We start from the raw sequence: 25,068 nt of genomic DNA on the forward strand, positions 1-25,068 counted from the left end.
GACAGAGAGAGAGAGAGAGAGAGAGAGAGAGAGAGAGAGAGAGAGAGAGAGATGAGAGAGAGAGAGAGTCAGGGGGTGGAATGGGGCCAATAACAAACTCACTGATTACATGACCTGGTTTCTGAGTGGAACAACATCCATCTCTCTGTGTGGTGTGGCAACAATATCAGCATTAATACAACAATCAACACTGCTGTGTGAATCTATTTCTCCGTTTTTTCTAGGTATATCTATTTCAAACTGCCAACACAGGCATATATGACACCACACCAACCGTCCTACGCAGAGCCCAGATACTGTAGACACAGAGATGCAAAGGCGGATACATAATTCAGGAGTGAATTCACAACTTTCTTTCTTGCTATTAATAGAATGCATGAGAGAGGGCGACAGTAGCGCTATTGATCTTCCACGCTGTGATCTACACTACAGTAGGGGAAATGCAATCTTGTGATCTGACACAAGAGGGCAGACTTTCTTATTTTAGTTCATTACATTGTTTACAATGTTCGTTATAATTTTTTTCCTCATATTTTATTATATTCGGATCCAATTTGATTGCCTATTACCCTGCCCCTACCTGTACCTACCCTCCCCCCTCCCCCATTCTGCTATGATGCCCAAAGTATCCAGAATATCTTATCTTACTTTGTGTTTGCGTCAAAAGCACGGTTGTAGGTCGACTCTATTACAGATCACGCTTTGTGTCGACTGCACACTGTAGATGTTGTGGTTCAGAACATGAACTATTGTGTGTACATATCCCTTACCTAATCTTACTAGTAGTTACGCTGCTGGCCAGTATGACTTACTACCATAGTGTCTTTATACCTGTATCATATTAATAATACAACTCTGTACATACATCTGATTAACACTATACTACTCAGTAGTACTAATTTAATCACCTGTCCATTGTATATTACTAATTGCACTTTACTGTTACATTTGGACTCTGGTTGGATGGCAAACGTATTTCCGTTGTACTGTACTTGTGCTGTATAATAGTAAATGGTAAATGGCTGCTTTTTTATATAGCGCTTTTATCCAAAGCGCTTTACAATTTGTTCCTCACATTTGACCCATTCATTCACACATTCTCTCACCGACGGCGGAGGCAACCATGCAAGGTGCCAACCTGCTCATCGAGAGCAATTAGGGGTTAAGTGTCTTGCTCAAGGACACATCGACACGCTTCCCGGGAGGAGCGGGAATCGAACCGGGAACCTCCGGATTGCCACACGACTGCTCTACCTCGTGAGCCACTGTCGCCCCCATGACAATAATATATAATATATATATTATATATTATATATATTTTTATATATATAATATAATAATAATAATGACAATAGATTTTAATCCAATCTAATCATCACTTTTACTAAAGGGTAAAGATTTAGACCATGCGTCTGGGGTCACTGGAATGATAATCCATTGCCTTGGCGGCGCACAGCCTTTGTTATAGGATTGTAGCGCTGGGGAAATTCCTCCACTAACACAGTGGAGACTTTCTGAGACATACGATCTCAGAGCCAGCCCCGCCCACTCAGCAGCCCCGCCCACTCAGCACCAGTGGTTACAGTTATCCACGCTCCCACGCAGCGCTCCACGTCTGCCTGAAATACCTCGGCCTTATAACGCTAATCATTAACTTACCTCCGTGACCAAATTACATACATTAATTACATTAATACATACATTTAATTTTTTTTTTTATTGCATGTAGAAATAAGCAATTAGGCTTGTCTTAACATTTATGAGTTATGCGGTGATACAATTATCAGAAAAGTAAACAGACTTTATATTTTCTGTAGAAGGAGACCGCCACCCCTATTCACCATAGTTTCCATGGACACCGATGACTATACTGGCTTTTTTCCAACTCATTTTCAGTTTTGCAACAATAGTTGAAAATACTATAAATATATACATGGAATTATGTTGGAATAAACAGCCTGGAACGCATCATCTTCCTTTAATATCTTTCACCATAACGGATATTGGCCGGCTGGTATTGACCCGTTATCCAATACCAGTATTATTACTGCTGGTGCGGCCCCAAATAGAGGTGTGTGTGTGTGCGTGTGTGCGTGTGTGTGTGTGTGTGTGTGTGTGTGTGTGTGTGTGTGTGTGTGTGCGTGTGTGCGTGTGTGTGCGTGTGTGTGTGTGTGCGCGTGTGTGTGTGTGTGTGTGTGTGTGTGTGTGTGTGTGTGTGTGTGTGTGTGTGTGTGTGTGTGTGTGTGTGTGTGTGTGTGTGTGTGTGTGTGTGTGTGTGTGTGTGTGTGTGTGTGTGTGTGTGTGTGTGTGTGTGTGTGTGTGTGTGTGTCCACTCACAATGAAGGCGAAAGCAGACGTGTAAACAGAGTACCAGCTGGATAAGGCAGAGAGGTTCCTCATGAAGTTGGTGACAGGTCTGGCACCTCTCTCTGCACAAGATCAAATAAGACAATGTACTGTATTAGAGTCATTGGTCGTCGATGATGAAGTTATGACACTAGATAGAGGGCTTTTGGATGTGAGTTTTATGATTGATTGATTGATTGATTGATTGATTGATTGATTGATGTTTTTTATTTCCGTGTCTTACATACAGATGTATGCCCAGCCCATATGGGCTTACAAGACACATAAACAATAAGTATATAACTTGACATTGACAATAAGTTATATAGACCAAGATGGCCACAAAAAAAGAAAACAAAATAAAACGTAATATAACAAGCTGTAAACAATGTATGTAAACAAAGAAACAAGAGGAATTCATATACAATTCTATAGGATATATAGTGTGTTTTGTCTCAATATCTTAATTTTAGGACGATAAAGGTCCGATCCACGATTGTAGTATGGCACTTGGAACCCTCTGTTCAAACACTGTCACCCTCTGTTCAAACACTGGCACCCTCTGTTCAAACACTGTATGTCACCCTCTGTTCAAACACTGGCACCCTCTGTTCAAACACTGTCACCCTCTGTTCAAACACTGTATGTCACCCTCTGTTCAAACACTGTCACCCTCTGTTCAAACACTGTATGTCACCCTCTGTTCAAACACTGTCACCCTCTGTTCAAACACTGGCACCCTCTGTTCAAACACTGGCACCCTCTGTTCAAACACAGTCACCCACTACTGTCACCCTCTGTTCAAACACTGTCACCCACTACTGTCACCCTCTGTTCAAACACTGTCACCCACTACTGTCACCCTCTGTTCAAACACTGTCACCCTCTGTTCAAACACTGGCACCCTCTGTTCAAACACAGTCACCCACTACTGTCACCCTCTGTTCAAACACTGTCACCCACTACTGTCACCCTCTGTTCAAACACTGGCACCCTCTGTTCAAACACCGTCACCCTCTGTTCAAACACTGTCACCCTCTGTTCAAACACCGTCACCCTCTGTTCAAACACTGTCACCCTCTGTTCAAACACAGTCACCCTCTGTTCAAACACTGTCACCATCTGTTCAAACACAGTCAGTGAATACCACGATCACAACACCAGAGGGAGCTCCACAAATCATGTCAAACCCAGATTCGGCTCAAACAAGGGACTAAACACGTTTCGCAATTATGCCACATCAATGTGGAACGCCCTACCCAAAGCTGTAAAGGAATGTGAATCACTACACTACCCACTTTCAAAACCACTCTCAAAGAACACCTACGGGAGACTGCAATTCGAAACTGGCCCCTGTAAATGTCCTAACCCAACCCCCTCCAATGTACAGTAATTTACCTAGTATGGTTGTCAATATTCCAATGCACAGTTTTGCTTGTACAGTTGTACAGTGTTTCCCCCCCCCCCCCCCCCCCCCAACCCCTCCTACCCAACCCACCCCACCCAACCTCCTCCAATGTACAGTTTTTACGTCAAATGTATATACTCCCTTTTCTGGACTCTTTTTGTATCACAAACAGTACTGTATTTGCAAATCTGGTATGTCATAAATGTATAGATGTAGCAGTACTGTCTATCTGTATGTCATGTATGTCATATATGTCCTGATGAATTGAAAATGGGGGACCCTGATGTAAACAAGACGAAAGTCTTTCTCTGGTCTGCATCCCCTTAACAATTGTGTGTATTGAGCTGTACTGTATTGTACCCATTCTGCAATCTGTTAATAAAGTTTTCAATCAATCAATCAAACCCTCTGTTAAAACACTGTCACCCGACTACTGGCTTTGTGTACACAAGGATGTAAAGGGTTGACAGTATGTATGACACGACTCTTAGAGGTGGGGAGTGTTTGGTTTACAGTTGTAATGTACGTGTCAGGCTCTGGGTTAAAACAGAGCCGTGATGTGGGTTATAATGGTTGATAATGTTCCACAGCAGCCCAGCTTCCATCTCAATGTCAAACCCTTTGAGGACATGCAGTATGTGAATAAAGGCCCTTTAAAAATGTTATGCGCCCAAATTTATTTCCTGTTGCCGTGTTTGCTGATGATAATAAAAATGATAATAAACTCTATTTGTACGGCACGGTTCATACAGGAATCACAGCCCAACGTGCTTCACAGCAGTGATGTAGACATAAAATAGACAGGCATAAATTGAGCACAAGAATATAGACAGCCATAAAATGAGAATTGACCAAATAAAAGCAATGCATAAAGTGCAGACATAAAACGAGTATCAAATAGACAGAATAATAGCAGTGCAATAAAATTGCTAATTTACAGTGCAATAATCATAGAAATAGACATAAAATAAGACAGAATGAGATGTAATAGTGCAGTAAAATAGATCTCGTTTACAGTACAATAATCACAGTGATTAGGCTAATATCAACCCCTGATGGGGGATATATACGTGGGCCCAAGGCGTTCCCAGAGCAATGCAATTCTGTTGAAGAGGTCTATACCTAGGATTTAGATCACAGCTGTAACCCTTTCACTACCACACTACAGAAGGTTAACCCTTTACTATCACACTACAGACGGTTAAATCTTAGGCAGTGAAAGGGTTAACCTTATGTAGTGTGACAGTGAAAGGGTTAACCGTCTGTAGTGGTAGTGAAAGGTTAACCTTCTGTAGTGAAAGGTTAACCTTCTGTAGTGTGGTTGGTTGTGAAAGGGTTAACCCTTTGTCGTGTGGCAGTGAAAGGGTTAACCGTCTGTAGTGTGGCAGTGAAAGGGTTAACCTTCTGTAGTGTGGTAGTGAAAGGTTAACCGTCTGTAGTGTGTTAGTGAAAGGGTTAACCTTCTGTAGTGTGGTAGTGAAAGGGTTAACCATCTGTAGTGTGTTAGTGAAAGGTTAACCTTCTGTAGTGTGGTAGTGAAAGGTTAACCTTCTGTAGTGTGTTAGTGAACGGGTTAACCATCTGTAGTGTGGTAGTGAAAGGGTTAACCGTCTGTAGTGTGGTAGTGAAAGGTTAACCGTCTGTAGTGTGGTAGTGAAAGGTTAACCTTATGTAGTGTGGTAGTGAAAGGGTTAACCTTCTGTAGTGTGGTAGTGAAAAGGTTAACCATCTGTAGTGTGGTAGTGAAAAGGTTAACCGTCTGTAGTGTGGTAGTGAAAGGGTTAACCGTCTGTAGTGTGGTAGTGAAAAGGTTAACCGTCTGTAGTGTGGTAGTGAAAGGGTTAACCGTCTGTAGTGTGGTAGTGAAAGGTTAACCTTCTGTAGTGTGGTAGTGAAAGGGTTAACCGTCTGTAGTGTGGTAGTGAAAGGTTAACCTTCTGTAGTGTGGTAGTGAAAGGTTAACCTTCTGTAGTGTGGTAGTGAAAGGGTTAACCGTCTGTAGTGTGGTAGTGAAATGTTAACCGTCTGTAGTGTGGTAGTGAAAGGGTTAACCATCTGTAGTGTGTTAGTGAAAGGGTTAACCTTCTGTAGTGTGGTAGTGAAAGGGTTAAGCAGAGCGCTCTGTGTACTTTACTTACTGAGTCGTCTCATGTTCTCCGTCAACCTGCAGGGAAGAGAGAGGAGACTTTTAGTTCCAGCATCTGGCTTCTGAGTTACAGTTGTGGAGGAATTTACCACGAGTAAGGATGTACTCAGGTCAGATTATAGACTTAGTTAGCCCTTTCACTACCGCACTACAGAAGGTTAACCCTTTCACTACCACACTACAAGCGTCTGTAGTGCGGTAGTGAAAGGGTTCGTCACGTGGCAGTGAAAGGGCTAACCTTCTGTATTGTCACAGTGAAAGGGTTAACCGTTTGGTAGCGTGGCAGTGAAAGGGTTAACGCAGGTTTATTTAGCTCAAACAAGAGTATCAAGCGTACAAATAGGTCAAAGCGTTATGGCGAATGACTCCAGGAGTTTACAGACCTACGATACGTCCATAGTGCTCCTAGAATCCAGTAAAACCTAGGCCTTTATAGTAGAGAGAAAGGGATTGGGTCAGGTATTGGGTTGGAGGGGGAGCCAGGAGGAGGGGGGTGGTATCAGGTGAGAGACAAAAGGTGGATACATGGGGGAGGGTAGGCAGATTGGATAGGTGTGGGGGGGGAATAACAAGAATGGGAGGGGGGTTGGAAACATGACTGGGAGATGTTTGAGGGGGGAGGGGATCATTATTCCACACAGTCATGAGTTCAAATAATAATAATAATAATAAATCAAATTTCTATAGCCCCTTTCAGGAAACCCAAATACTCTGTACTGGGACTCATGCATTGCAACAACATCATTACATTTAATTATTTTCATTTCATCATTACATTACAACCAGGGGTGCAGTGCTGGGCATACGCGGTCAAACGACGTTTGGGCTTCGTCACTGAGGCCGAAGTGCGCGCATCCTATTATTATGCAAAGTCTAGGTGATAAGTGCCGGTGCGACGACACAAAAATGACTCGTCGCGCCGTATACCCCGGCCGCCGGCACTTATCACCTAGACTTTGCATAATAATAGGATACCGACAACCAAATACAAGCCCTGTAGGTGTGGTGGGGGGTTGCTTGATCTCCCGACTGGAAGGATATCATCTGTTCTGTGCGCAACCGAGGGAACATGTATGCGCGTGCGCGGGCGTTTGGCCTTCGCCCATATTACGACTGCACCCCTGATTACAACAACATCATTATTTTTTCCCATTTAGCATTCGCTTGTATTTAAGTTGTTAAAAGTGTGATTGTGTGATCTATGCGATTTTGTGTGAAGGGGCGGAATAGCAAAGTACGTTATCAACATCAATTTAGTTAGCTGTTAAATTAGGTGTGTATGAACAAACGTGCGGGCATATAGTTGTGTACAGTTAAGTATTCTCAGCTATTTCACATAGTTTGATGATTGGATATCGGATCGGATTATTAGATATTGGAGCTCTGTGTGTGTGTGTGTGTGTGTGTGTGTGTGTGTGTGTGTGTGTGTGTGTGTGTGTGCGTGTGTGTGTGTGTACTAGACCTTTGTCATGTTTACTTGTAATGTTATATGTTGTGAAGTATTATGTTGCACGGTCACAATGTCCCTTAAACTAAATACAATGGATCAAGTACAATGGATCACTCTGGAGAGGGAGAGGGAGCGATTGGAAGAATCTCTCTGGAGAGGGAGCGATTGGAAGAATGACTCTGGAGAGAAGCAGTGATTGAATGGATCACTCTGGAGAGAGCGATTGGAAGAATGACTCTGGAGAGAGGGCGATTGAAAGAATGACTCTGGAGAGAAGCAGTGATTGAATGGATCTCTCTGGAGAGAGGGCGATTGAAAGAATGACTCTGGAGAGAAGCAGTGATTGAATGGATCACTCTGGAGAGAGCGATTGGAAGAATGACTCTGGAGAGAGCGATTGGAAGAATGACTCTGGAGAGAGCGATTGGAAGAATGACTCTGGAGAGAGGGCGATTGAAAGAATGACTCTGGAGAGAAGCAGTGATTGAATGGATCACTCTGGAGAGAGCGATTGGAAGAATGACTCTGGAGAGAGCGATTGGAAGAATGACTCTGGAGAGAGGGCGATTGGAAGAATGACTCTGGAGAGAGAGCGATTGGAAGAATGACTCTGGAGAGAGGGCGATTGGAAGAATGACTCTGGAGAGAGAGCGATTGGAAGAATGACTCTGGAGAGAGGGCGATTGGAAGAATGACTCTGGAGAGAGAGAGCGATTGGAAGAATGACTCTGGAGAGAGGGCGATTGGAAGAATGACTCTGGAGAGAGGGCGATTGGAAGAATCTCTCTCTCTTTCTCTCTCTCTCAAAGTCAGCACGGCTGGCAGAAACGTTCCTTTCATTCTCTCCCTCAATCTGTTCACGTAGTTCTATTCATCCCAGTCTCAATTCACCTCCTCCTCCCCTCTCCCCCTCTTGATAGAGCAGCAGGCTATATTTCGGGGGTCAATCTGAAGGGTTGTTGAAAGTCTTATATCATCTTGCAGTGGTTCTCAACGCGGGGTCCGGGAGACCGCCAGGGGTCGTTGAGGGGTTCAGGGGGGTCCTCAGCACAATGAGTAATAGTTTAATTTCACTCTTTCATTAGAAGTCAGTCCAATGGCAGCATTTATTAGAATGGCTATTCTGATCACAGGTTCCACTTTCCTCTGTCATCTCCCCACCGACTATGTACAGTATAGACAGTTGTGGAATTCTGGACTAAATCACTAAATCACATCTGAGACTAGATCAAATAGGGATCCCTGACCTGTTGTGTGTCAATGTGGGGGTCCTTGAAGAAGTTTGAGGACAAATGTATTTAATAAAGGTGTATTTTGAGCACAGTGTGGTGGTTCTACACCTCCTCTATTTAATAAAGGTGTATTTGGAGCACAGCGTGGTGGTTCTACACCTCCTCTATTTAATAAAGGTGTATTTGGAGCACAGCGTGGTGGTTCTACACTGCCTCCTCTATTTAATAAAGGTGTATTTGGAGCACAGCGTGGTGGTTCTACACTGCCTCCTCTATTTAATAAAGGTGTATTTGGAGTAGGGCTGTCTTAAATACTTCAAAGCTTCGTTCGATGGGCATGGGATTCGAATATGAAAATAAAATTCGAATATATTAATTTTTCTTTAAATAAATAACTTTTCTTTTGTGTGCAAAATCAACTCTGCCTCTCTTTGTTAACTACAACAAGCAATGCTGTTTGTTATTTAAGATGAGGTCGGACTCGACACTGACAGATTTGTGTTAATTGTGCTGCTTTTATAAAGCCTCAAATGACGGCTTACAATATTTCATGAAAGCGAAGCTTCGAATTAAAATCGAATCTCGGACCCGAAGCTTCGAATTCCAAAAAAAATATTCGAAGGTCAGTCCTAATTTGGAGCACAGTGTGGTGGTTGTACACCTCCTCCTCTATTGTCTGGAGTCAGACATGTTGCTCTGTGTGGAAACAGATTGTAAGTCAAGACGGCCAAAACCACTGACACCAAGGCAAATGTGTCCACAGGAGAAAAACACATTATTTCCTCGACGTTGGGAGGTGAGACCTTACAGTATATTGACTGCTAATCTTAGGGGAAGAGATGTGGCTTAATGTCCCAATCAGTAGGCTACTACAGTTTAAGAATTGATTTCACATCAGTTGTTCTTGCAGACCGACTCGGACAGAAACCGTGCTGCGACGCACCCGATTCACCACCAGGGGTCAGACAGAAGTACCCACACATCAAAGACTCCACATTCATACACCCTTTCTCTCCCCACCGCACGCCTCTACAACCGCTGCCACGAAAGCCCCGTGACTGGTTGCCAGCTTTCAACGGCCGACCAATCAGGTGACCTGCTGAGCACACAGGGCTGGCAGGCTCCTGCTGAGACTGGCTACTTGAGTGGCGATGAATAGCACACTGACAAGACGGTGGGCCCATTAGAACTCACTCTCTCTCTCTCTCTCCCTCTCTCTCTCTCTCTCTCTCTCTTTTTTTGATCCCCTTGGGGAAATTCGGGCATCATAGCAGGGGAGGTACAGATCGGAGTATAAAAATGTGAGACAAAATAAACAATATTATTAACTCTGAATACGAGGGTGCAGATGAGGGCCTGTATATGCCCCATCGGGTATATTATACGTTACAATAAATATAGGCAATAAAGAATTTGAATCTGAATGTTTACTATGATTAAAGGGTGCTGTTGGTACAGTGACTGTACAACTGGCTAATAGACGGCCAGAGAAACGGATATCCTGATAAACATAGATACCGCACGCACGCACGCGCGCGCACGCACGCACACACACACGCACACACGCACACACACACACACACCACACACAATTACAAGTCCACAAACAAAACAAAACATACAATAGCTTTAGCCGCTCCGATACAGGCTCTCCATGTTACGTCCGTTCTCTGAGCCTGCCATGTCACTAGCGGTGCAAAAGGTTGCATACGATCACCGCTGTGTCCAATCCGGTGCTCCTTCAGGGGGGAGGTAAATAAATGGTCCTCTCAAATCTACCTGCCTCATTGAGCGCCGAATAACCCTGATCATATCCGACACGAAGCCCAGCTCTATGTCAGCTTACTGTATGTCACACTATGGGAAACAATGAGGTCAGTGTGTAGAGATCAACAGAAGCTGTGACTCGAATATATAAAACATTTATGCGTTTGAACTAGTTTGAACGCCCTTAATGTCATCAATTCAGGGGGAATAATGATATAATAAATTATATATAATATAATAAGGGAAATCATTTCTCACAACCCAGGCTAGTGCTGGGAGGTACGGTATATCCAATATGAAGGTATGCCGTCATGGATTCATGTAGAGGTCTTGATTTTTACAATACTGTCTTCCACAAAATATACATTAGTAAAAATATAGCCTATACATACAGGATATTTTTTTGATGAATCAAATAAAATACAAAAAGTATTAAAAGAAGAAAAATAACCATTTTGAATGAAAAAGCACCATGAGAATTGCATTACAAGATAACAGCACTAAAATATTATAAAAACATACAGTGGTCTCCAAAGGCATCTTTTATAGTGTAGAATGATGAGCGGTGCCACTGGCTGTTGTCTGCACTAACGACCACCAGCGGTTTGCAATTGAAACAGCTGTCCCTGTTGTAATTATCATACATTACGCACAGCTGGTTCAGGACCGCGGTGAGTTCTATCCTTGTGTGTGCTATTGTAAAAGTCACTGCAGTAGGTCTGAGGCAGTGACATCGAGGTGAAAAGTCACTACAGCACGTCTGAGGCAGTGACATCGAGGTGAAAAGTCACTGCAGTAGGTCTGAGGCAGTGACATCGAGGTGAAAAGTCACTACAGCAGGTCTGAGGCAGTGACATCAAGGTGAAAAGTCACCATAGTACAGTAGGTCTGTGACATCAAGGTGAAAAGTCACTGCAGTAGGTCTGAGGCGGTGACATCGAGGTGAAAAGTCACTGCAGTAGGTCTGAGGCAGTGACATCAGGTGAAAAGTCACCATAGTACAGTAGGTCTGACTGTGACATCAAGGTGAAAAGTCACTGCAGTAGGTCTGAGGCAGTGACATCGAGGTGAAAAGTCACTGCAGTAGGTCTGAGGCAGTGACATCGAGGTGAAAAGTCACTGCAGTATGTCTGAGGCAGTGACATCGAGGTGAAAAGTCACTGCAGTAGGTCTGAGGCAGTGACATCGAGGTGAAAAGTCACTGCAGTAGGTCTGAGGCAGTGACATCAAGGTGAAAAGTCACTGCAGTAGGTCTGAGGCAGTGACATCAAGGTGTGCGTTTCAATCTGGAGACTACTGTATATTGTAATGTGTTGCGTTCCAAGTTTTGTTTTATTTGTCACATAAGGTACCAGTGTTGTAGTACTGGAGTCGGGATCATCCCTATGTGCCCCGGGTCCTATGTTCCCCGGGTCCTATGTTCCCCAGGTCCTATGTTTCCGGGTTCTATGTTCCCCGCTTTGATTGATTAATAGATTTTTTTTATAAATTTTTATTATTTTATTAATTATTAATGTCCGCCTTGTTTCGAACGGTTAAGCTTAGGCCCTCTTTCGAACTGGTTAAGGTTAGAGTTTGGAATCAGGGCTGGTGGACTAAAATTTTCAATCAATCAAAGCGGGGAACATAGGACCCGGGGAACATAGACATGCTCCCCTGGAGTCCAGGACTCGGACTCGAGTCAGAGTCCAGGACTGATTTTCAGGACTCGTGACTCGACTTGAGCACTGATGACTTGGACTTGGACTCAAGCATTGACTGCATGTTTGCTTAGACCACCCTTTTCCCGCACTTCCCAATCTCAGTTTTGTTTGCTCTACCGAGGGTCAAAGTTGTGGAACTCTTTGCCTCCACATATTTTGGAATTTTCTTTTCTGAAATTCAAAAGAACACTGAAATCTCATCTCCTAGATCACCAATATTTCCCATATGGACTTCCTTTACAAACTGTAGTCTGATGGCTTGATGTATTTTGTTATTGTATTTTCGTTTTATTATATATTCTTACTGTCATTGATTGTTTTCTCTATACCAGAAATCGTATGGCATGGGGTGCCTACTTCGGTGTCTATGTAGGCCTGCTTGTGTGTGTTTGTTTGTTCAGGGGGGGGGGGGGGATTTTATTTTATATTTTATATTTATCTTGATATAATGTAATTTTGCTTCCTGGTGAATGCCACATGCAAGCCCCTTGAGGGTTTTTAGGCAATTCTCCTACACATCCCTTGTGGACTATATTGTATTATATATGTAACTGTTTTTATATGTGTAAATAAACAAACAAACAAACAAACAAACACACAATTGTTAAGGGGATGCAGACCAGAGAAAGACTTTCGTCTTGTTTACATCAGGGTCCCCCATTTTCAATTCATCAGGACATATATGACATACATGACATACAGATAGTCAGTACTGCTACATCTATACATTTATGACATACCAGATTTGCAAATACAGTACTGTTTGTGATACAGAAGGAGTCAGGAAAAGGGAGTATATACATTTGACGTAGAAACTGTACATTGGAGGAGGTTGGGTGGGGGGGGTTGGGTACACTGGGATATTGACAACCATACTGGGTAATCTACATTGGAGGTGGTTGGGGGGGGGGGGGGGCACACTGTATAAACAAGCAAAACTGTACATTGAGGGGGGGGGGGGGGACACACTGTACAAACAAACAAAATTGTACATTGGACTATTGACAAAACCATACTAGGTAAATGACTGTACATTGGAGGGGGTTGGGTTAGGATATTTACAGGGGCCAGTGTTGAATTGCAGTCTCCCGTAGGTGTCCCTTGAGAGAGGTTTTGAAAGTGGGTAGTGATCCACATTCCTTTACAGCTTTGGGTAGGGCGTTCCACATTGATGTGGCATAATTGCGAAACGTGTTTAGTCCCTTATTTGAGCCGAATCTGGGTTTAACATGATTTGTGGAGCTCCCTCTGGTGTTGTGATCGTGGTATTCACTGACCTTTGGGAAGTATTTTGACATGTACATGGGTACCTTGGTCGTGTAGTGTATCTTGTAGACCAGGCCCATTGCAAGTTGCTGTACTCTGTCGTCTACTCTAATACTCTAATAACGAGGTTAATTGATACATAGTATAGTTATTTAAATTTGTTGTAATAGGCCCTAATAATTTGGTATAAGATATTGATGGCTATATTAATACCGTAACATTATTTAATTTCGGTGGTGACCGCTGTGTCATTTATGTTTAATGTAGAGCTTTTTTTATTTGTATCTCAGCTCTGTGACTGCCAGAGTGGAGTGGACTCAACCTCGATGACTCGGACTTGAACTCGGACTCGGGTAATGGGGACTCGACTCGGACTCAACTCTGGCTCTTCTTTGGTGACTCAGACTTGGACTCGAGACTCTACCTCGAGATTTAGTGACTCGACTACAACACTGTAAGGTACATGTACATTACAGTGAAAGGCTCGGTTCTGTATGAGCGCCCTGAGATTGTACAAAATGCAAACAAATGCAAAAATGCTAAAATGAGGTAGAGACGTAGTGCAAATCTTTTAGTAATACATAGATAAAATATGGTGTAGTGTTAAAAAGTTCTTAAAGTGTCTAGAGTGAATGTTAAGGTGTGTAAAGTGAGTGTGTGTGCGTGTGGATGTGTGCGCAGTGAATGTAGATGGATGGGTTAGTGTTGCAGATAGAGTACATTGAGCATCCTGATGGCCTGGGGATGGAAGCTCCTTTTGAGTCTCTCTCCGCTCTGGAAAACTAAATACCATCTTACAGGAAATATCCTGATGTGATTATTTTGCCGTACCGCCCCCCCCCCCCCTAACCCGGTACCCAGCATGATCTAATCAGGCAGACCGTCTGGCCCTCTCTGGCAGAACAATAAACACCTGACCTCTTAGCACTCAGAGGCTCCTCCGGCTCCACGGTGCTCTCCTCGGGCTGGAAGCGGAAGTCCTCCACGTAGGCCCCGAAGCGATCGTAAAACCACCTCTGCAGCCGCGTGCATCTGGTCTCCTTCTGCTTCTCTGTGTGGACGGACAGACAGAACGGCTGCGTTGAAATAAGATGAGATGAGATATTCCTTTATTTTTATTGATCCACTTTAGGGGGGGAATCCGGGCGTCGTAGCAGCACGGGGGGAGGGGGGAGGGGAGGTACAGGTAGAAAGGCATAAATATAGGCAATAAAATGTGATCTTAATTTTATAAAAAATCTATTATTTTAATATGAGGAAAAATCAACACAGTATGAACAGTGAAAACAATATAATTAACGTGAGATGGTTGTTTTTCCCGGCTCCTCGACCGTAGTAGATTTGTAGACAACAATACACAACGATCTATACAAACTATACAATACAGTAAAGGTAAAAAAAAAAAAGCAGTGGATAAATTAAAGAAAAAAAATATATATTCCATCTACAGTGTAAGCTACAGCCGGGTGTGTGTGTGTAATATGTATGGCGTGTCAGTCGCTTAAGGTGCTTTTGTGAGTATGCTCATAAAAATCTAGAGTCTGTTTGCCCGGTGGATACGTTCAGTTAGTTCAGGTCTCTATTCACGGAAGTCCACAGTACAGCTGAGGTGCGGTGGTCATAAAATGCTGATTGCAACAGTAAAACAATATATTTTTTTAAAGATAGTGGAACCAAAGATACTATAATCAAGGATACTATAAAAGGAAGGATCATCACGTCAGAATACCGGCGTCCAATGCTCTGCTTGATGCCAGACTTTGGTGCCAGTTCTATTGAAGCCTATATTAAAAATTAAAAATATACCAGCTATCTGAGGCAATATACATCAACCAATATATCAAACGTTAGCTAGTTAATAATTGCAACAAAGGTAATAAATAAACGAGGAGATGGCTGATCCCCGTCAAGTCAATGTCGGCCGAACTGAAAGTTTCCACACTTCACATGCTACACAGTAGGCGTAATGACCCTTTTTATAGCTTCCTTGACTATAATAAGGAAAGATAACAAATTCAAAGCAGCGCCGACTGGGATTGAAAAGGAACAGCTCCCGTCTCCCAGGTGGGTGGGGTGTTGTTTGCACAATGCGCCATCAATAAGACATTCGGCCAAAACCTCTACATCTCTTATCGGGGTTGAATGGAGCCTTTGCCTGCTCTGGTATAATCCCTGTGTAGTTCATGTGACGGATTACAGGGGATGGAGCTTCAGTTGCTGCCATGGCAACAAACAGATAAATCAATATCGAAGTGCTTTGAATTATTATTCTTTTTTAAACATACAAAAAATGTAACGCCATTATATAATAATTTATGGGCATATTAACCAAAGAGGTTTTTTTTTGGAAGGACTTTTTTAAGGTAGTGGAGGGAAAGGTCGATCCAAGAATAGAATTAGCATCAAGTGGTCGCCAGGATGATCTCATCTGTGTGTTAGTCCATCAGGGTCACGGTTGAGGAAGTTCACTTCAGAGTTAAAAACGTCGCTACAAAAATGCAGGCAGAATATATAAATAATTGGCATCACAAACTCGTGATTACCTTGCTCTAATTGTAGTGTCACATACAGTACACAGAAGTCAATTAGTCATCAGCTCATTTATAACGATCTACAAAAATAAAGATGTTAATTAATGACGACAATTGTTTCCCCCCACAAAAGAAAAAGGAACATTCTTTCTTCTCTTTTACCAGCATCAAAAGAAACTCAACCCCCTTCATTCAGTTAGAGCAGTGGTTCTCACCCTTTTTCAGGTTCAACGCCCCCCTATCTGACGTCCATGTCCCATAACGCCCCCCCCTATCCGACTTCTATGTTCCATAACGCCCCCCTATCTGACGTCCATGTTCCATAACGCCCTCCCTATCTGACGTCCATGTTCCATAATGCCCCCTTATCTGACGTCCATGTTCCATAACGCCCCCTCCCCCCCTATCTGACGTCCATGTTCCATAATGCCCCCTATCCGACGTCCATGTTCCATAACGCCCCCCTATCTGACGTCCATGTTCCATAATGCCCCCCTATCTGACGTCCATGTTCCATAACGCCCCCCCCCCCCTAGCTGACGTCCATGTTCCATAACGCCCCCCCCCCCCCCCCCCATCCGACGTCTATGTTCCATAATGCCCCCCCTATCTGACGGTTATGTTCCATAACTCCCCCCTAGCCGACGTCTATGTTCCATAACGCCCCCTATCTGATGTCCATGTTCCATGTTTTTAGATTTCAGTGCTGCACTTGATGTGCTTGACCATTCTCTCTTGATTGATAAACTTAAATGTTATGGTTTTAATCCCATGGCTTTGATGTGGATGCAGAGTTATCTGTCCTCCAGATCTCAGCAGGTTTATTTGAATGGCAGCCTGTCTAGTAGTAGAAGTTTGGAGTGTGGTGTTCCACAGGGGAGCTCCCTAGGGCCTCTGCTCTACTCAGTGTTCACCAATGACCTACCGTGGGCTACTAAGAATGCCAAATTGGTCCAATATGCAGATGATTCCACCTTGTATTATGCTTCTCCATCAAATGGTATGCTTAATGAGGTCCTGAGCAGATAACTTAATGATGTGAATGATTGGATAGTAGCTAACAGGCTTGTACTGAACATCTCTAAGACAAAAAGCATGGTGTTTGGATCGAGGCACGGGTTGTCTTGTAACCGAAAGCTTATTTTATCGTTAAGCAAGTTGAAAGCGTTACGCTCCTTGGAGTGACACTGGATAGTACTCTATCTTGGTCAAACCACATCACTAACATTGTCTCAAAGATGGGAAGAGCTGTAGACATTGTTAGAAAATGTGCTTCTTTTGTTGATCGTCCTCTTCTACGTCAGCTTATTCAGAGTCTAGTCCTGTGTCATGTTGATTATTGTTCTGTGATCTGGTCATCTGCCACCAAAGGTGAGATCAGGAGATTACAGGTAGTCCAGAACAGGGCAGCACGGTTGGCTTTGGGTTGCTCACTAAGGTCCAATGTCAACCGTATGCATGCTGGTCTCTCCTGGCTCACAGTTGAAAAAAGGTTATCGTCTAACTCACTTGTATTGTGTAAATCAGTCATTAACAGCAAGACTCCATATTTTGTGTTTGAGCAACTTGTTTACACAAGCTCTATACAAGACCATAATACAAGAGGGGCCAGAAATGGTCAGTTTGTACTCCCTCGTCCTAGAACCAATGCTTTAAAGCGGTCTTTTATTTATAGGTGCATAACACTCTGGAACAACCTACCTAGTTATCTCTACACTTTTAGTAAATCGATTTTTAAAAAGAAACTCAAATCGCAATTACAGCTGTTGCCTTAATGTGTATTGCATTTGTGTATGGGTTTTTGCTTATTAGCCTACAAGTTCTCATTTTGTATCTTTAAAAATGGATGTTTTAGTTAATTGTTTTGTTTTTTATTTCTATCTATAGCATCTGTGAAAGTAGCTTATTTGCTATATACTAAATCCTTGTTTTTATCTTTTCTATTGATCTATGCATTAACTGTTTTATGTATTGTGTTGTGTGGACCCCAGGAAGACTAGCTGGGAGCCATGGCACCAGCTAATGGGGATCCTTAATAAAAAAAAAACGCCCCCCCCCCCCCCTATCCGACGTCCATGTTTCATAACGCACCCCTGAACCCCCTACACCCAATGGGAATTACATTTTTGGCTTTCAATTATGATTACTTTCTGTTTGTCGTGGGTGTCTAGGAAATTCTCAGCCATTAATGTTTCTATTTTGGTCAGTTTGTTGGGTCATTTAAGTCCCAACAGTGCTGTGCGTCAAATGAAGGCTTCTAACAATGGGACCCAATACAATCTGCATTATTATATTTATACTCCAAAACCGCCCTCAAAGAGCACCTACGGGAGGCTGCAAGAGAGAGAGAGAGAGAGAGAGAGAGAGAGAGAGGGGGAGAGAGAGAGAGGGGAGAGAGAGGAGATAGAGAGGAGATAGAGAGAGAGGAGAGAGGAGAGAGAGACATACACAGAGACAGACAGAGATAGAGATAGGGGAGAGAAAGAGAGAGAGGGGAGAAAAAGAGAGAGGAGATATATAGAGAGGGGAGAGAGAGACAGACAGAGAGGAGAGAGAGAGAGAAAGAGAGAGAGAAAGAGAAAGAGAAAGAGAAAGAGAGAGAGAGAGAGAGAGAGAGAGAGAGAGAGAGAGAGAGAGAGAGAGAGAGAGAGAGAGAGAGAGAGAGAGAGAGAGAGAGAGAGAGAGAGAGAGAGAGAGAGAGAGAGAGACACACACATTTGAATATCATTGAAAATATGACTCAGACGGCAGACGTTCCTTTTCTGGAGCATTTATTTGGGGTATTCTCTCACCTCTCCTCCCGCTCTGCTACTGTGCCGGAGTCAATGATTGCCTAGAGACTCTCTGCACAGCGGCAGCTCATTCAAAAATAGCAGCGTAACATCACATCCATCTACCCCCCCCCCCTCCCCCCCTCCCCACTCCCTCCTCCTCCCCTGTGGCCCCTCCTATCGACGGGGAAAACACTAAGCCCCGCCCTCTGCCGTGGAATAGCTTAGTTAGCCACAAACGAATGCAAAGTCAATGGAAACAAGCTCACCCGTCTGAAAAAAAAAAATCTATTGATGTGTTTCGCACAGTGGAGTTGGTTTCAGTTGGTCAGCTTGTACAGACGGGAGCTTAGCCTGGTCCCTGTGAAGCCTTTGCATAATTTGTGGCTAACTGAGCCGGAGATGCCAGTGTGTAGAACGCCATGGATTGTGCTGAGAAAAGAGCTCACCTGATCGTCAACGTCGTTAGTAAAATAGGAAATAAGGCTCTTGTTCCAGAACCACACACACACACACACACACACACACACACACACACACACACACACACACACACACACACACACACACACACACACACACACACACACACACACACACACACACACACACACACACACACACACACACACACACACACACACACACACACACACACACACACACACACACACACACACACACACACACACACACACACACACACACACCTACCTACCTACCTACCTACCTACCTACCTACTGGTTTCCAGGCTAAAAGAGAGCGTTGGTAATGGGGGGAAAAAATATATAACTTAGCGTTCTACTTCTACTTCCCGTCACGTGCACAAACAGATATATACTGTACACCCTAGTTTGTACATCACCATGACAACGTGCACAGACGGATATATACAACCTAGTTTGTACATCGCCATGACAACATGCACAAACAGATATATACAACCTAGTTTGTACATCGCCATGACAACATGCACAAACAGATATATACAACCTAGTTTGTACATCGCCATGACAAGGTGCACAGACGGATATATACAACCTAGTTTGTACATCACCATGACAACGTGCACAGACAGATATGTAGGGCTGTACCGAAAGCTTCGAAAGCTTCGATCATAATGTTGACGTTCGAATTTGAAATTTTTTATAATTTTTATTTATTTATTTTTTTCAATCTGTTTAAACCAATGGGGGTTTGGCTACACTAATATTATACATAAGACGTCACCATCACTTTCATACCAACCGTGCCCTTATTGGATTATTTATGTTGACGAAACTGATGAGTTATATTCATTAAAGAAAGTTGATTTAATAAAAGAAAGACTCATTTAATCAGATTAATCACTTTATTAAAATTGAGAATTTAGTTTAAAAAAAATTGTTTTAATATATATATTTTTTAAATAAAATAAAATTTGGAAGTACATTTTTTTTATAGACATTCGAAGCTTCGTTCGAATACTTCAATCGAAGCTTCGAATGTTAAAAAATGACATTCGGTACAGCCTAGTTTGTACATCGCCATGACAACGTGCACAAACAGATATGTACACCCTAGTTTGTACATTCACACCATCTATACTATCATTGGCGCTGATATACATGTATATTATGCTGACAATGCCGTGTTTCAAAGAACCTTTGTGCTATCTCTCTCTCTCTCCCTCCCTCCCTCTCCCTCTTTCCTTTGAGGAGCATGTTTGCCACACGGAGTGAGAAATGGGGTGTATGTGGGGGGGGGGGGGGCTGGGAAATTCAAAGGGGTTTGTCTGGCGGACTGATGCCTGATGCCATGGCTGCTGTTCTGTTGGCTTCAGATGAACAGAGGCACGGTGACCGACAGTCAGTTATTTCCTCTGAATAACAACAAAAGGGTGGACCGTCACGACTCCTATGCGGTGCGCTTCGGGGGGACGCGGTGTATTATTCACTCACTCACACACACACACACACACACACACACACACACACACACACACACACACACACACACACACACACACACACACACACACACACACACACACACACACACACACACACACACACACACACACACACACACACACACACACACACACACACACACACACACACACACACACACACACACACACTGCAGTGTGTGCACGGTTCAACTCTGGTTTACAACAACAACACGACTGGTAAGAGCCGCGGTTCTCAACTTCCACGCAGACCGGGGGGTGGGGGGGGGCAGGGTTTAGGTCCAGAAGGCAAACAGGAAGTGCATTTACTGGTATTCTGTTCCCACTTTATCAAATCAGGAGAGAGAACTCCTCACACTGCAAAAATGGTCTGACAAAAATAAGAAATAAAAAAGTAGTTTTAAGCCTCTTTCTGCACAAACCCAGACGCTCCGCGGACGGGCCGCTGTCTGAGACGCTGTCTGAGACGCTGTCTGATGACACGTGAATCTGCTGACGGCAGACGTGTGAAAATAAAGACCCGGCAGCTGCGGCTTCGCTGGCGTGTTGTCAAAAATAAGACACGCTATTCAGAGAATATTCAAAACAGGAGCACATGTGCAACTTCAGATACAAAAGGAAGAGTGTTGCTGACAATTATTTTCACAGGTCATGCTCCTAATTTTCTTTCCCCCCGTCCTCCCAAAACGGTTCAATTTAAAGAGGCAGTTGTTGAGGAAAAACATCACGTCTTGCCTGTATGTCTGTCTCTGCTGTAACATGGTTGTCTCTCTGATGTCTCGTCTGTCTCTGCTGTAACATGGTTGTCTCTCTGATGTCTTGTTTGTACGTCTGTCTCTGCTGTAACATGGTTGTCTCTCTGATGTCTTGTCTGTCTCTGCTGTAACATGGTTGTCTCTCTGATGTCTTGTCTGTCTCTGCTGTAACATGGTTGTCTCTCTGATGTCTTGTCTGTCTCTGCTGTAACATGGTTGTCTCTCTGGTGTCTTGTCTGTATGTCTGTCTCTGCTGTAACATGGTTGTGTCTCTGATGTCTTGTCTGTACGTCTGTCTCTGCTGTAACATGGTTGTCTCTCTGGTGTCTTGTCTGTATGTCTGTCTCTGCTGTAACATGGTTGTCTCTCTGATGTCTTGTCTGTCTCTGCTGTAACATGGTTGTCTCTCTGGTGTCTTGTCTGTACGTCTGTCTCTGCTGTAACATGGTTGTCTCTCTGGTGTCTTGCCTATATGTCTGTCTCTGCTGTAACATGGTTGTCTCTCTGATGTCTTGTCTGTATGTCTGTCTCTGCTGTAACATGGTTGTCTCTCTGATGTCTTGTCTGTATGTCTGTCTCTGCTGTAACATGGTTGTCTCTCTGATGTCTTGTCTGTATGTCTGTCTCTGCTGTGACATGATTGTCTCTCTGATGTCTTGTCTGTATGTATGTCTCTGCTGTGACATGATTGTCTCTCTGATGTCTTGTCTGTCTCTGCAGTGACATGGTTGTCTCTCTGATGTCTTGCCTATATGTCTGTCTCTGCTGTGACATGGTTGTCTCTCTGATGTCTTGCCTGTATGTCTGTCTCTGCTGTGACATGGTTGTCTCTCTGATGTCTTGTTTGTACGTCTGTCTCTGCAGTGACATGGTTGTCTCTCTGATGTCTTGCCTGTATGTGTGTCTCTGCTGTGACATGGTTGTCTCTCTGATGTCTTGCCTGTATGTCTGTCTCTGCTGTGACATGGTTGTCTTGTGTTTTCTTGTTTTGTATCGCAGTACATGTGTGTTCGGACACAAAACACATTTCTGTATCAACAGACACTGAATGATCCGTTATCTTATCTGATCTGATCGTATCGGATGACCTTGATGACCTTGCTCACCTGTACCGTTGGCAGGGGGAGGCGGTGCTTTGGGGGGTTGAGGAAGCGACTCTTCGGGCCTGCAGGGGGCGAAGGAGAGACACATATTTAGCACTCGGACGGCTGGGTATCGTTTTGAACGTTTCCGATACCAGTGCCGGTGCCGATACCTGGGATTCGATACCGAAGCGATACTTTTATTCGAGTTATGTGCGTTGTGTGCGCCGTGTGAGCCAATCAGAGGCTTTGTTACACTTTGGATGATTTTGGATTGTGGTTGAACAGACGAAATGTTATACAAACACCAAATTTCGAAACCACAGCATTTAAATGTTTTCTTTTTTTTGTATTATGTTTTTGGTAGATTTTTGTTTGTTTATTGGACAAGTCCGGCTGAGAGGAAGGATGGGAGATAGACGGGGGAAGACATTCGGCAAAGGTCGCCGGGTCCGGGAGTCGAACCCAGGACGGCCGCGTTGCACTACAGTGCGTTACGTGGTGCGCCACCCTGGCACCCAACCACAGAATTTTTCGATATTCGACAGTATTGAAGCAATTCCATCTATACATACACATACAATCCAAATATACAAGTATCACATTTCAATACCCTGCCCTAACTCTGAGTCAAACTTGACAACTAATGTACCACCATGGAAAAAGACATACACCTTGACATTTCAGGTCTTGGGCAGACCTCTGGGAGATAGCCTAGTTGTTTCGTGGAATAATGTGTGAATTCTGTTTCAAGAGAACATTCGGCTATTTAGAGAACGAATGCCATGTTTTTGTCAGAGACACGTCCAAAGTCCAGTTTCTCCAACAACTGGCGCCGGCATCAAAGAATGAGGGCAAATAAGTGGACGGTTTAGTTCACCACAGATCAACAGTCACAGTTGTAAAAGAGAAGACAGAGACGTTTGGCATTTTAAAAAGTAAATAAATACAAAACTAGGCCAATCCAAGGTTTTGAAGATGGTAGGAAAGGCTTGTTTGGGAGTTTTTATACGCATTTGGCTGAAGCTCTTCCACGGAATAAAATAGCATCTTCACTGACGAATATCCGACTGATGTTCAGTGACAAATTTATACAATGGTTATTAGTTGACTAAACAAACAAAAAAATTATATAGGCATACTTTACAAAAAGTCTTATTTTAGTAAAAAAAAAAAAAAAAAAAAACGTACTAACCACCCAAACAATCAATGGAAAACCCCAGACAACTGAAATGTATTCCACGGTGAATTTGAATTTCAAGGACTTTTTAAGCACCTTGTTAAAAAATTGGCTGTTTTCAAGGAATTCCAGGCCTTGGCCTTGAAATCAAGCACTTTAAGCACTTCAAGGACCTTGTGCGAACCCTGAATAGAGCTATTCAGAGCTACTAGATGTCACATCTAGATGGGGGAAATGGGAAGTGGGGAGGGGATACAGTACATGCATGCAACATGTAAATAACAACATTAATTTTGGACCGCGAACATTTTAACACATTGGGTGCCGTTCACGTAGAACTACGTTTCTGTCGCCCGACGGTTGAGTGCCGGAAACGTAGAACTACGTTTTTCTCACGGTATTTATTTTAATAGCTATTGCCATTCATAATTCAGCGGGGCACCTTGTGCATACTGTTCTGAGTGTGTCTGAGCTGGCAGACAGTCTTATACCGCCCTCTAACGCATTCAGCCATTATTGCACCCCATTAGAAACGGGTTTGTTTATTTTCTCTACCGAGCTGCGGCGTGGGGGCGGGTCCTAAACACTCCGGCAAAACAGACGCTTGTAGGGATGGTTTGGACAACTGACCCTGCCCGCCCGTTCATGCCCAACAATGTCGGAGACAGGATCGCTGTGGATAACTGGAATGGCGATCAGATAATTGGATACTTTTTTTTGCATTACATCAGATACAAGGTAAGGACTCTATATATAAAAGCTTGCGTTGATCTGATATTTCTTTCTACCGCGATTGAAGCTATCTGTGTTTTATGTGTGTGGCTGTGTGCCGTTGGGTGCAGGAGGGGAGCGCCACGCTCCAGGGCCCATTTCATGTATGCACGAGGAGATATAATAATGATAATCTAGCGTTGATTTCAGGAAGATTTGATAATCAGGCGAAAAATGACAATGTGTTACTGTTTATTGAATTACACAAAAACGCTGTTTTCGCGTCTTTTCCCTGGAATTACTCAGAAGTAGGGCTGGGCGATATGGCCTCTAAATGATATGGCGATATTTTTTGGCCATATCACGATACACAATATATATCGCGATATTTTGACATTTCCTCTAAAGCACTTAAAATGCTTGATTTAACATAATTAATGGACGGCAAGGCCAGGTCACTTCCCGGAAGGGGCGTGGCACTCAATGTGTTAATATAATAATATGATTCCCCAACTTTCTAAAAGCTCTGTGGATATATTATTAAAAGAAAACGATTACTCTATATAAAAATGTTATCTGTAGTTTCTTTAACTTTCAAAACAATATATTCGATATACTGTATTCTGAGGTGGGGTTATGAAGTGTGGACGACACAGTGACGGATCAGTATGTCTGGTTAGTTATAAATAGACCCGTTCGCTGTATACAAACATACCGTGTTCGAGCCAATCAGCAATACCAACTGAGTCACGTGACTAAGTTGCCTCG

At 43.3% G+C, this 25,068-nt stretch overlaps 1 protein-coding gene across 1 annotated transcript in view; it reads right to left on the bottom strand.

Moving 5' to 3' along the window:
* LOC311245045 (GRAM domain-containing protein 4-like) overlaps nucleotides 1-25,068 on the bottom strand; it is a 130,863-nt gene that overhangs the window by 30,389 nt on the left and 75,406 nt on the right. The window contains exons 5-6 of the mRNA XM_084334806.1: nucleotides 22,434-22,492; nucleotides 14,237-14,369 (exon numbers count right to left, since the gene is read on the bottom strand). Coding sequence (XP_084190932.1) covers nucleotides 14,237-14,369; nucleotides 22,434-22,492 — 192 coding nt within the window. The remainder of the gene's footprint in view (nucleotides 1-14,236; nucleotides 14,370-22,433; nucleotides 22,493-25,068) is intronic.

This window comes from Notolepis coatsorum, assembly GCF_963971535.1.
Source record: "Notolepis coatsorum genome assembly, chromosome: 18".
NCBI lineage: Eukaryota > Metazoa > Chordata > Actinopteri > Aulopiformes > Paralepididae > Notolepis > Notolepis coatsorum.